The sequence below is a fragment of the Terrapene carolina genome, unplaced genomic scaffold (assembly GCF_002925995.2).
Source record: "Terrapene carolina triunguis isolate 2854851 unplaced genomic scaffold, T_m_triunguis-2.0 Scaffold24307, whole genome shotgun sequence".
Lineage (NCBI taxonomy): Eukaryota > Metazoa > Chordata > Testudines > Emydidae > Terrapene > Terrapene triunguis.
The window spans coordinates 1-13,006 of NW_020688658.1; the positions used below are offsets into that span (position 1 = coordinate 1).

The following is a 13,006-nucleotide window of genomic DNA, read 5'->3' on the forward strand; positions in this document are numbered from 1 at the left end:
TAATTTGTTTAGCTGACAGTAGTTTCTCCTTTAGTCTTTCAACTAGAACTGGTCGAAATTCAACCACAAAAATGTCCTGTAGGAAAATGGGATTTAGTAGAAAACAATTTTTTTCCATGGGAAACTGTCTTTTGCAAATAAATAAATAAATAAATAAATTAAAAAACATTTTTTGGACAGGAAATTTCAGAATGAACAAAAATATTTAGTTTCACTTCAAACTGAAGTTTCCGTTTTGGTTTTAAAAAGCTGAAATTTTTTCAGAATTTTGAATTTTTTTTTTTTATCCTTTTGTTTCCCCATTTCCTCCCTTTTGCCACTAAGTACAACAACATGAATAATTTCCAGGTTTTTTCTCCTCGATTTTCCTTTTTCTATTTGCCAATTTTTCTAAAATGGGAGAACTTGTGAAGAGTTCCGGAGAGAATGGAATAAAAGGAACAAATGGGGTGGTGGTGGAAATGGACATTATTTTATTACATTTTAGAAAAAAAGGGAAACAGAAATTTTTTCAATATTTTTCAAACAAATTAAAAGTCCCATTTTGAACACTGAAAAATAGAAACAACTTTGAAATTTCAAATTTTTTTGCAAATTCCTCCCCCATTTTTTGGCTTTACTTTCAACAGACGTAACTGTTAGCATATAAGCCTGTTTGTTAACCTGAGATAGAATTTTGGGTTTGACTTTAGATATTCTGACATCCTTACAAATGTGTGTGAAGGACAAAGGACAAAGACACTGTGTGTGGCTTCTGCCTGGCCAGATGGGTTTGTTAGTATGATGGGAACGGATAAGAACAGAGAAAGTGTTACAGGGTGACTTTTAAAAACTAACTTTATATTTGTGGATAATCTAAGCACTATACCCAGATGTACAGACACTCTCTTTTCCCAACCTATGTATTATATAAATTTTTAACATTAGCTTCAATACAATTTTTAAATATGAGCACACACTGGAAGGCTGCCTGGCTCCTCTCTCAAGCCAAGGTCAAGCAACCAGTTAGGAGGGGCAAAGGGGAATTGTGGGGAGGCATAAGAACCACTAAAAACCAAAGAAATGCCTGGCCTTGGCCAGGACACAACCTCACTCCTCACCCCTCCCCTGGGGTACAGAAGAGGTGGGATGAAGACCTCAGACTCCCGACCCTCCAGAACGGAACATGACCACAAGTTGTAAGGGATGTGACTAGGGGCGCGCACTGCAGGTATATTTGGACCTGCTGAGAAGGAGGAAATGGGGAACCGGGACACAGGCAAGGCTCTGTGGTGTCGGAGCTGGGAAGGGGAGGTGTAACGATGCTGGTTCTGGTGGGACCCAACTGAGAGTGCCAATTCAGGACAAACTGCTTAAAGCAGGGCAGTTAAAACCCCATGCTGGGGTTTTACCACCTCTAAGGCAAACCAAACCAGCCAGCCAGAGAGGACTTTGATCTCACCCCACTGGCTAACCACAAGTCACACAAGCAATTCCCTTAGACACTCCAGTTTCCCAGTATCACCACCAGGGCCACTCGTTATGGGGACAAATGGCTATGAAAACCAATACCCCAGTAAAAGAAAAAAGGTTCTCTCAATCCCAAAGGACCAAGCCCCAAACCCAGGTCAATATACAAATCAGATCTTGCCCACAAATCACACTGTCGCCAATCCTTTAGAATCTAAAGGTTTATTCATAAAAGGAAAAAGATAGAGATGAGAGCTAGAACTGGTTAAATGGAATCAATGACATACAGTAATGGCAAAGTTCTTGGTTCAGGCTTGTAGCAGTGATAGAATAAACTGCAGGTTCAAGTCAAGTCTCTGGAGTACATCCACAGCTGGGATGGGTCATCAGTCCTTTGTGTAGAGTTTGTAGCAAAGTCCCTCCAGAGGTAAGAAGCAGGACTGAAGACAAGATGGAGGAGCTGCAGCAGCTTTTTATAGTCTCTTGCCATGTAGTCTCTGCTTTCTTTGTCCCAAGGACAAGCTGTCCATCACATGGCATGGAAAAACCTCAGAGTTCTGTCCATAGGCATGTCCCTGCATACCTTGCTGAGTCACAAGGCCCATCTGCCTTCTCTCAATGGGTCAATTGTATAGCTGATGGTCCTTGATGGGCCATCAAGCAGGCTAGGCATTGCTGACACCAAATTGTCTGCGGTGTCACCCAGATGCACAGCACAAGTTTGAAATACAGACAGGATAGAGCCAATATTCATAACTTTAACTACAACAATGATACACACATACAGAGAGCATAATCATAACCAGCAAACCATAACCTTGTCTTAGACACCTTATTTGACCCCCTTTATACAAAATTTGGTGCCACTACAGGACTTTGGTTGCAACAATGATCTAGACAGTTACTGATTCTGTCAATAACGTCACAAGGGGATGCGGGGTAAACACTCTGTGGCATGAGAGCTGGGAAGGGGGTCACGAGGTAAAGGTTCTGCATGTCAGAGCTGGAAAGGGGACGTGGAGTAAAGGCTCTGCGGCGTCAGAGCTGGGAACGGGGTCACGGGGTAAAGGCTCTGCAGCATCGGAGCCGGGAAGGGGGACGCGGGGTAAAAGCTCGGCGGCGTCAGAGCCGGAAAGGGGGACGCGGGGTAAAGGCTCTGCTGGTGTGTAGAGCTATGGATATCCTTGCTTGGAACTAACCCCAGCAAACATCGCATTACCTGCGCTTCGGACTTTTGGTCTCCTGCTTTCTGTCTGTGTGACAAGAACCAGGGGCGAGGCTAAGGGAAAAGCCTCTAACAATAACCACAACAGAATAGCGCGGGCAGCCACTAGAGAAATCTGCTGCCCCAGAGAAGGCTGGTCACTTAACACCTCACCAAACCCTACTGAAGTCATTGAAAAGACTCCTATTGATGTTGGTGAGCTTTGGAACAGGCCCTAGTGATATCGCTGCTAGACGTTGCCATGAAGAAGATCTGGGTTCTAAATATGATGTAAGTTTCTTGCTCCTGGGGTATCAGGAGCTAGAGTGCTCCAGAAATGGCATGAATTGGTGGGCTTCTGTCCAGTTCACATACACACGTTTCTAAGTGCCCTGCAAACTCCGATTTGTACATGCAAATAGGTGTCTTGCCAGCCACTCAATTTGTGCTCAGAATCCCTCTGTGGATAAAATTGGAGATTTATGATGTGACAAAATGTTTGTACCCTAACCTGTGCTTTCAACACTCGTCAGAGCAATTGTTGCTCTCATTTTAAAGCCTGTTTTAGAAACGTGGCCCTATTCACTAGGTGTGTTTGTGGAGAGCGTCTGTTCCCCAGTTCAAGTCTAGCGCTTCTGAGTTTGGGTTCTGCTGTTTGCTCCCAGAGGTAACTCTGGCCTGTCCAGTTCTGGATCCCGCACCTGCTGTCCTTCCTGTTGTTTGAAGGGTCTGGTTTTCTAGATGCCACTGATAACAGAATATCCTCATAATGCAAGATACATTCATATTCTAAACACCCAGTTAGGATTCTTGAAAATCCACTGGAAAATCGTCTGTCTATTGAGCATAGCGTTTGTTCTCCATAAAATATCGGGAGTTAAATTCTCTGGGGTTGCAATGACATGTTCCCGTGTGCATACATCAGGCTTTATAAAATGTCCCATAACTCACTCCGTGTTCCTGTCCTTGACTTGTGCTTTCCCTGTTTGTGTCTCGTCATTTCAGAAACAGCTGGAAACTGGGAGGCAGAAGATTGTGGCTGACTTTCAGCAACTGCGCCAGTTTCTGGAGGAACAAGAGCGACTCCTGCTGGCCCAGCTGGAAGAGCTGAATAAGGAAATTGAAAAGGGGAGGGCTGACTATGCTGCCAAACTATCTGAGGAAATATCTTCTTTCAGTTCCCTGATCAATGAGATGGAGCAGAAGTGCCAGCTGCCAGCATGTGAATTCCTGCAGGTGAGACGGTGTTAGAAACTCCCTGGAACCTTTCTCAGGGCAAGAAAGTCTCCTAACCCTTCACTTTTGGAGTGTAGGAGTGAATGGTCAAACATATAGTATTGCTAAAATATACATTATTTTTCCTGAAGGGGTTGATAAAATTCCCAGTAAAGTCAATGGACATATACTTCTTGAGTACAATGGGCATTGGATCAAGCCCTAAATGGAAAAAAAAATTGCATTTGAATTCTAGTTGGAGAAGACTCCTCCAAAAATGGCAAACTCCAAATTCTGTTCTCCCTGTCTCATAATGGAAGAACAAAGGGAAATTCAATAAAATTAGAAGGTGACAAATTCAAAACTGATCCACTGAACACTTTTTCACACATCACGTAATTAGACTGTGGAACTCACTGCCACCAGATGTTGTTGAGACCCAGCATTTAGCAAAACTCAAAGTGATCAGCTATTGATATGGATAACACAGTATCCAGAGTGATATTAAACCTCATTCATCACTAGACTGAGCCCTCTGATTCCATGTGCCGGGTGGTTATTCAAAGAGCTAGTGTGCTTCCACGTATAAACTTCCTGGGCCCAGATCCTGAACTTACAGCACTTTTCCAAAGGAGCAAAGGCAACACATTCAAAGTTTTTGTTTGTGTTAATAAATAACAAATAATTTCACTTTGAACCTCAAGTTATGAAGACAAAGTGAGTCCCCTCCAGAGCAGGAGGGATCCTTAGTATGAGATTTGGGACTGAATTTCCTTTTATCTTTTCCTCTAGGACATCAAAGGCACCTTGAGCAGGTAGGTGGCTCCTTCTCACTCTCCCTTTCACTTCACAATGCAGGGAAGGGATTTTGGACATGAGACCTGGCTCCCCATGGTCCAGTGGTGCAGGGTGCTGGGCTGGTTCCCAATCTCCCTCCGTTAAATCTAATCTTGGGGCTGTTGTCATTTTGACTAGACTCTAGAATAGAGCAGCCTGAGAAAAGAGTGATTGACCTACAGACAGGGTATTGATTTGTAGTGTAGCTGGTGGAATGGAGACCCCAGGAGATTGGGGATGGAGAATGGGTCTCTCATTTATAGGTCATAGACTCCAAACTCCACCTAGGTTGGTAGGGATGGAAAGTCAGGGCCATCTGATGACTATTCAATGAGCTGTTTGTTAATTGTTTCTAATTATGCAGTGAGCTCTATCCGTGTGCTGGGCGTGGCAAGAGATATGATGGAAGAGACATTCCCTGCTCTAAGGAGTTTATAATGTGCTATTATCAGTAGCACTATGGCAGTGCCTAGAGGCCCAAGGCAAAACCAGGGCCCAACATGCTGGGTGCTGCACAGACACACAGAAAGAGACAGTCCCTGCCCCAAGGAGTTTACAGTCTAAATAGACACAAGAGACACAGGGCGGAGTGAGGAAGGATTAAAATCGATTGAAGGGGACATTCAATAAAGACAAAGTGCTGCACTTTGGAAGGAAAAATCAAATGTACAACTACGAAATGGGGAATAACTGGCTAGGCAGCCGTACTGCAGAAAAACATCTGGGGGTTCAAGTGGATCACACATTGAAGGAGTCGGCAGTGTGATGCTCTTGTGAAAAAGGCAAATGTCATTGTGGGATGTTGTCCCACGTTGCTGTATTCACCGCAGGTGGTGCCTCCTCCTGGCTGCTCTGGGGATTAGCTCTCTTCTAGGTCCAACCCCTCCCCTTGCCGTCTCTCCCCCCGTTGTCTCGCTCTCACTCTGCAGCCTCGTCTCTCACTCCAAGAGCTGCAGCTTCCTCTTCGTGACTCAGCCCTGCAGCCAGGTCACTAAATGGTTTCCCCTTCTTGGGTGTAGAGTCTCACTGGTCCCACTGCCCAGGCAATGCCGCTCCATCAGTGGCTGGTAGGGGAACTCGAGCCCGCCCACTGCTCCAGGGTCCAGCTCAGAGACCGTACCACATGCAGGCAAGATCTGCTCTCTCCCTGGGCCGCTTCCTACTCACCTCCCATAGGCTTTCTTCTCCACCCTTCTCTCTTATAGGGGTTAGGCTAGAGGACCCTGGCAGTCCCTTCTAACCCTGTGATTCTAAGTACTCCCTTCCCCCAGCGCCAGGCTCCTAGCAAGCTATTCTTTCCCTGGGTTCTCTCTTTCCCATTCAAATGCACAGAGGGTGGCTGCAGACTTTCTCACTGCAGCCAGTTTCTGTTGCCAGCTTCCTGGCTTTATCCTAGCCCAGCCCCCACCTGCTCAGCTGAGCTTCATCGTCCAATCAGGGGTTGCTTCTCTGGCCTAAACCGCTCATGTGTGGCCTGTCTCCCTAATCTCCTCTTTCTCAGCTTCCTTCACTCTTTTCAGGGGCTGATGTAGGGTGAACACCCCACCACAGATGTATTAACAGGAGTGTCATATGTAAGACACAGGAGAACATTGTTCCACCCTTCTTGCCACGGTGAGGCCTCACCTGGAATCCTGTGTCCAGTTTTGGGCAGCACACTTTCAGAAAGATGTGGAAAAATTGGAGAGAGCTCAGAGAAGAGCAACAGAAATGATCCGAGGTTTAGAATGGATGAGCTGTGAGGAAAGGTTGAAATAAATGGGTGTGTTGAGCCTTCTCTTCTCTAGACTAAGGGAGACCCTGATAACAGTCTTCAGCTATGTCTGAGGCTGTTCTACAGAGAGCGGTGATCAGTTGTTCTTCAAGTCCCCTGAGGGCAGAACAAGAAGTAATCGGTTTAATTTGCCACAAGGGAGATTTACATCAGTGTGACGGGTTCCCGGGGCACAGCCTGGACTGTGGGTCTGCTGAGCCCTTCAAATCCCCAACCTGGGCTGCCTCTCGACTGTGATGCTGATGTCAAGCTACAAGCCTGACAGGCCCTGCGCTGACACAGACACCTACGGTCAGGGACATGCCCAGCTGTGTTACATGAATCCTCTCCCAGCCATTGATGAACCAGCAATAGAAGGCGCCACCCAGTTCCCCCCAGATCCAGCCCTGCCCCACAGAACTGCACCGACTCACACTGCTCAAGGCTCCCTCGGGCAGTGCAAGTTCATTCAGTAGTTTGCTGCTCCCTCAGTGTGGAGTGGACACACACTGGCCTTTGTAAGCTGAGAACCCCTGTGCTAGTGGACTGACCATTGTATGTATCCAAAGAACTAAATAAGAACATAAATTATCTTTGAAATGGGTTAGTGGGTCTCACGCCAGGTCCTGGTATGATGGGTATCTACATCACCACAAGGATTGTCACTAATTGTCTCCCTTAAATGGTGTACAGGATATAAGTCAGGTGATCCTGCTTACCCACACTCACAATCCAAGACCGAGGGGACATTCAGTGCAACTGAAAGGCAACTAGTGTAATGCTGAGAAAAGGAAATACTGTTTTTTTATTACACAATTCATTATTAACCTGTGGAACTCATTGCCCCATGATATTACTGAGTTTCATAAATGCATAAAGTTGAATGCCAAAAACAACTGTAAGATCATCACATTTGACCTCCTGTATATCACAGCACAGGCTCCGACTTTCTCATTTCCCTGTGGGTGTTAGACCCCTGCTCGGCCCTGGGCCCTGCCCCCACTCATCCCCTTCCCCCAAGGCCCCGCCTCTTCCTGCCCTGCCCTGCCCTGCCTCTTCCCACCCTTGCTCCTCCTCTCCCCCCAGCACCTCCTGCCTGCTGCTGAACAGCTGATCCCGGTGGGTGGGAGGCAGAGGGAGGAGCTGATCGGCAGGGCCAGCTAGCGGGCGGGAGGCACTGGGGGGGAGGGGAGAAAGCTGATCTATGGGGCTGCTGGTGGGTGCTGAGCACCCACTATTTTTTTTCTGGAGTCGGTGCCTCTGTATCACAGGTCCTTAAATTTCACCCAGTTATTCCTGTATTCAGCCCAATCACTTGAATTTGACTAAATCCTAGCTTGCGTTGACTAAAGCACCTTCTAGAAAGCCATTCAGTCTAGATTTAAAGACATCAACAGACAGTAACGCCTGAAACTCCCTAGAAGTGGGGGGGGCAGCGGTGCCCAAACCACGGCCCCAGCCCTGGTCTGCTTCTTCCCCCGAGACCCCGCCCCCTGATCGCTCCTCTCCACCCCCTCGCCCCATCACTTGCCTTTAAGGCAGGTACAAAGGCAGAGCAGAGCTCTCCCACTTTTAAAAGTGATGGGGCCACGGCCCCTGTGTTCTGGCGCCCCGTCAAGAGATGGAGAATCCACCACTTCCCTTCGCAGTTTCTTCCAATGGTTAATCCACCCGCACTCTTAACAATGTCTGTCTGATTTCCCATTGGAATTTCTCTGGCTTTAGCTTCCAGCAATTGGTCCTTGTTGTGCCTTTGTTTGCTAAACTGAGGAGCCCTTTAGTACCTAGTCTGTTCTCCCCATGACGGTATTTATACCCCACACTCAAGTGCCAGGGGTCTCTCAGTGCGAGGCATTTTTACCAGCCCTCACATCAGTTTTGTGGGTCTTCTCTGCACCGTCTCCACTTTTTCAACACCCATTTTAAAATGTGGACACCAGAACTGGATGCAGTTTTCCCATATTGGTCTCAGCAAGATGAAGGAGAAGCTTGTAGTGTCCAAGCTGGGATTGGACCTATTCCTGGGGCAATAGAGACTTTAATCCTCCAGGGTCTGCTGAGCTACAACCATTCACTAGAATAAAATACATTTTAGTAAAAAACAAATATGACCGAACTCCACAACGAGTAACACTGGGTTGTTCTTCAGATGCGAGAGGGAGAAGTTTCAGAACCCAGTGGCCTTTTCTTCAGACCTGAAATGGAGAATCTGGGCATCTTCTCAAAGAAATGCATCTCTGGAGACCATAATGAAGAAATTCAAAGGTAATAAACAGTCTCCTGGGGGATTTTCTCACCTATGTTACACTGATAATTGACAGAGCTGGAGAAATCTCTTAGGGAAAATAATTGTGGATGGAGATAGTCAACTAATCATTTGGAACCTATGAATTCCCTACTCAGCTCTCAATACAGCACATACACACTGGGTTCGGGGCCTACATTCGCACTCCCTGGGGGTTTCCTTTCCTAGCAGCTATGAACGTTAAGCTGAGCTTGGGCTTCCTGCTGAATTAACTGTTTTTGAAGTATGTTTGTTTGGATTTTTTGTCTGCAAGGCCTCCTGTGTCACCAAAGTCCCTCTCTTGCTTTACAGCAGGGGTGGGGAACTTTTTTTCTATCACGGGCCATTGACCCACAGAAAAAAATCAGTCACAGGCCACTCACCCGCAGGGGGGTACGGGCGTGAAGGCTCGGGGCTTCCCCCTGCAGCAGGCCAAGCCGGCGCTCGTGGCTCCAGACCCACACTCAGTGGCACTGGAACAATTTTTACAGTGGGGATGCTGAAAGCCAGTGGTCCCCAAACTTTTTACCTGGCACCCCCCCTTACCCCTGTCTGTGCCCCCTCTCCCCAGAGCTGGGGCCAAGACTGGGCCGTGGCTCGGGGGGCGGGGGGGGGCGAGATGTGGACAGGGGTAAGGGGGCTGAGGCTGGGACCACAGCTGGGAGCGGGAGCAGAGACCTGGGTGCCGGGCCAGCAGACGGGACCCCACGTGCGGTGCCAGGGGCAGAATCCCGGGCGGGGGTCCAGCAGCCAGCTGGGACCCTGGGCGTGGGGCCGTGACTGGGACCCTGTGCAAAACTTGGGGGGTGCTGCAGTACCCTCCGCACTCCTAGTTCTCACAGCTCTGCACAGAAGCTCAGGGCTTCAGTACTCGCAGCTCCAACCCTCCAGTGGGTGGAGGGGTGCTACAGGCCAGATTAAATTTAGCAACAGGGTGTATCTGGCCCATGGGCCGTAGGTTCCCCACCCCTGCTTTAGAGATTCTCCACCTTTTATCCTCCTGAGCTGGAGATAATGAGACCACCAGGGCTGTCAGGAAGGATGAGCCAGTTTACTAAGTACTAATGGTTCAGGGGCAAATGTAAAGTTGATTAAATGCTAATCAGTGAAAAAGTGTCTGTGTGTGGGTCTGTCTGTGAATTATGTGTTGGTTTCAGAGGGTTTCTCTACACAGCAATTAAACACCCGTGACTGGCCCGTGTCCCCTGACTCCGGCTCACGAGGTTCGGGCTCAGGCTGGAGCCTGGGCTCTGTGACCCCCTCCCATCGCAGGGTCCTAGAGCCCAGGCCTCTGCCCAAGCCTGAGCATCTACACCGCAATTAAACAGCCCCAGTGCCCGAGCCCTGCGAGTCAAAGTCGAGTGTCATGGGCCAGCCACAGGTGTGTAATTGCTGGTAAAACATCTGTGGGTCTGTCATGTAACCTTAGGTCATGTGGTTAGTTTTTAATGTTTGTAGTTAGTTTTTAGTGATGTGTGTAACGATTTGTATTGGTCTGAATTGCACTTAACCTCCTTAACTAGAACTGCATAAAGTTTGTTTTCTTTTCATTTTGCTTTTGTGTTAGAACATTAACAATGTGAATATATCCCTAAACATGACAACCTGACATTTCATCTTTTTCACCCTTTTCTTCCTCTAGACTCACTGTCATCTAAACCTCAGTGGGACAAAGGTAAATTTCTGGGATCAAAGGGGGAGTGAAAACTTTCATATGAATTATGGTGGCTCATTGGCAGCACCATAGTTCAGGTTTTGTTTCAAGTTTGCATTTGACAGGAGCTGAGCAACAGATTACTGGTGGCTGCCCAAAGCTTTCCTAAAAACAGAAAAGTCGATTCTTTCCTCTCTTAGAATTTGTAACTAGTGGTTGGGGTAACCAGATGGGCTGGGGCAGTGAGGAGCTGCCAAAATCGTAACAACCGGTTCCCTCCTCACCCCACGAGGGGGTCATGGCCCACCTCTCGGGACTCCTGTCCCATCCAACCCCCCGCGTTCCTTGACGCCCCCCCCCAGGGACACCTACCCCATCCACCCCCCTTCCCTGTCCCCTAACTGTCCCCCGCCATCCCATCCAACCCCTCCTCTCATTCCTGATGGCCCCCCAGGACCCCTGCCCCATCCAACCACCCCTTCTCTCTGTCCCCTGACTGCCCCTGGAACCCCTGCCCCTGACTGCCCCCCGCCGCCCCATCCAACTCCTGCCCCTTCCTGACTGCCCCCTTGGGACCCTTGCCCCCATTCAATCCCCCTGTTCCCTGCCCTCTGACCACCCCAAGCACTATCCATCTCCGCACCACCCCCTGAACTCCCCAGCCCTCTCTCCAACACCCCCTCCCTGCTCCCTTACCGCGCTGCCTGGACGTGGCTGGCGGCACTACAGTCCCGGGGGGCCGGGAACGCGGGGCTGGGGCAGGAGTCGCGCGGCCAGAGCCCGGGGACGCGGGGCCGGAGGACGTGGCAGGAGCCGGGTGGCCGGCTGGAGCCAGGGAGGGCCGGAGCCGGAGCTGGGGAGGGCCGTGGCAGGAGCCGGGTGGCCGGGCAGGTCCGCGGCTGGAGCTGGGGAGGGCGGCCGGCTGGAGCTGGGGAGGGCTGCGGCCAGAGCTGCGGGGCCGGGCCGCCGCCACACCCAGACCCGCGCAGCCGGAGCCGGCCCGCGTCGCGCTGCAGCAGGAGCCGGGCAGCCAGAGCTGTGGGGCCGGGCCGGAGCCGGGCGGCCGGGGACGTGGGGCTGGGCAGCAGGGCCACGGCCAGGGACACGGAGCCAGGTGGGGACACGGGGCCGGGCGGGGACACGGCTGGCGCATGGCTCTCCTCATTCTCCCCCTCCCCCTACCTCATCTCCGTCTTCCTGGGCCTGAGCGGGAAGCCTGCTTGCTTCTCGGCCCTCCCAGGCTTCCCGCGCGAACAGCTGATTCGTGGGAAGCAGGGGGGGAGGAGAAGCAGGGTGGAGCATTCATGGGAGGAGGCGGAGACAGAGCTGATGTGAGCTGGGGCCGCGGCGGGGAGTGCTTGTTAAATTTAAATGCCCTTTTAGAACCAGTTGTCCCAAGTGGGACAACCGGTTCTAAAAGGGCTTCGAAATTTAACAACCGGTTCCCGCGAACCGGTGCGAACCGGCTCCAGCTCACCACTGGGCTGGGGTGCAGGCAAGGGGGCGAGCAGTGTATCTCCGTAGATCTAAGAATTTAAAAATTAGCCTTTTGGAAAGTCAGAGAGGAACATCTCACCTCATTCTCAGAACTCTTTATGCACATATATCACATCCCCTGGCCATATTATTATTATTAGCAAATGCACAAGTGGTGCAATGAAGAATGGGAAAATTCAACATACAAAAATAGACATTTCTGTTTGATCTCTCTACTTTATAAGTCAAAAGAAAAAATGTTAAAAATGTCAGAAGGGGTTAGGTAGACATCACCTATTAGCAGACATGCCAACTCTCACAAATTGAGCGAGAGAGATGCGATTTCTGAGTAAAATTAAGCCTCACTCATGATCTCGCGATAGAACTCTCAGCTGTGGCTGAAAAAAAATCCCGACATTTGAGAGTTCTAAAAATGAGGCTTCATTTTACTCTGAAATCCTGTCAGCTGCCCTGGGCGCGGCTGGGGCTCCCGCTGTCACCACCCCAGTGCGGATGCTCCCCTGCCAGCCTGGGAAGTGGGAGAGGGGCCCCCACTGTAGCCCCCAGGCCTAGGGAGGGTGAAGAACCCTAGGAGAGCAGAGGTGAGGCTGGGAGGCTTTATTATGGCCTGGGGACTGCAGGGGGCCTGAAGTGAGCGGGGGCTGATGGGCTGGGGGGGCTGTATTGCTGTTGAGTTCTGAGCAGATAGCGTGAGTGCTGGGAGTATGAACTGAGGGCAGTGGGGTAGGGGTGCTGAACTGATGGGGTGGTGATAACGGGGGCTGGGGGACTGAATGGGGGGGTTGGATGGGAACAGAACTGATGGGGGCTGGGGAACAGGATTAATTTCTGGGCAGGAGACAGGCAGATGTGGCGGTGAGAGCTCCTGCAGCAGGAGCCAAAATCACCTTCTCCAGGACATGTGGGAGAGTGGGCAACACTGATTGTCACATGCGCACACCCTGGGGAGGGGCCAGGGGAGTTCAAACATCAAGAGACTGACCTAGAAACCACAATAGTATCCTTTTAAAAATGTCATGATTGTTGGGCCAATCTCATGAGATTTGATCTCTTGAAGTCGGCAATGCTGTATTAGCCATTGCATAGCCTTGGGGCCAGCAGTGTGGAGTTTGG

General features: G+C 49.9%; 1 protein-coding gene across 1 annotated transcript; it reads left to right on the plus strand.

Moving 5' to 3' along the window:
* The first annotated feature begins 3,550 nt into the window (after positions 1-3,550).
* On the plus strand, positions 3,551-10,523 carry LOC113408796 (tripartite motif-containing protein 15-like). Its single transcript, XM_026662207.1, has 4 exons — positions 3,551-3,889; positions 4,661-4,683; positions 8,608-8,723; positions 10,385-10,523. The coding sequence occupies exons 1-4, from the start codon at positions 3,551-3,553 to the stop codon at positions 10,444-10,446; spliced, it is 540 nt and encodes a 179-aa protein (XP_026517992.1). The 3' UTR covers positions 10,447-10,523.
* Positions 10,524-13,006: the final 2,483 nt, after the last annotated feature.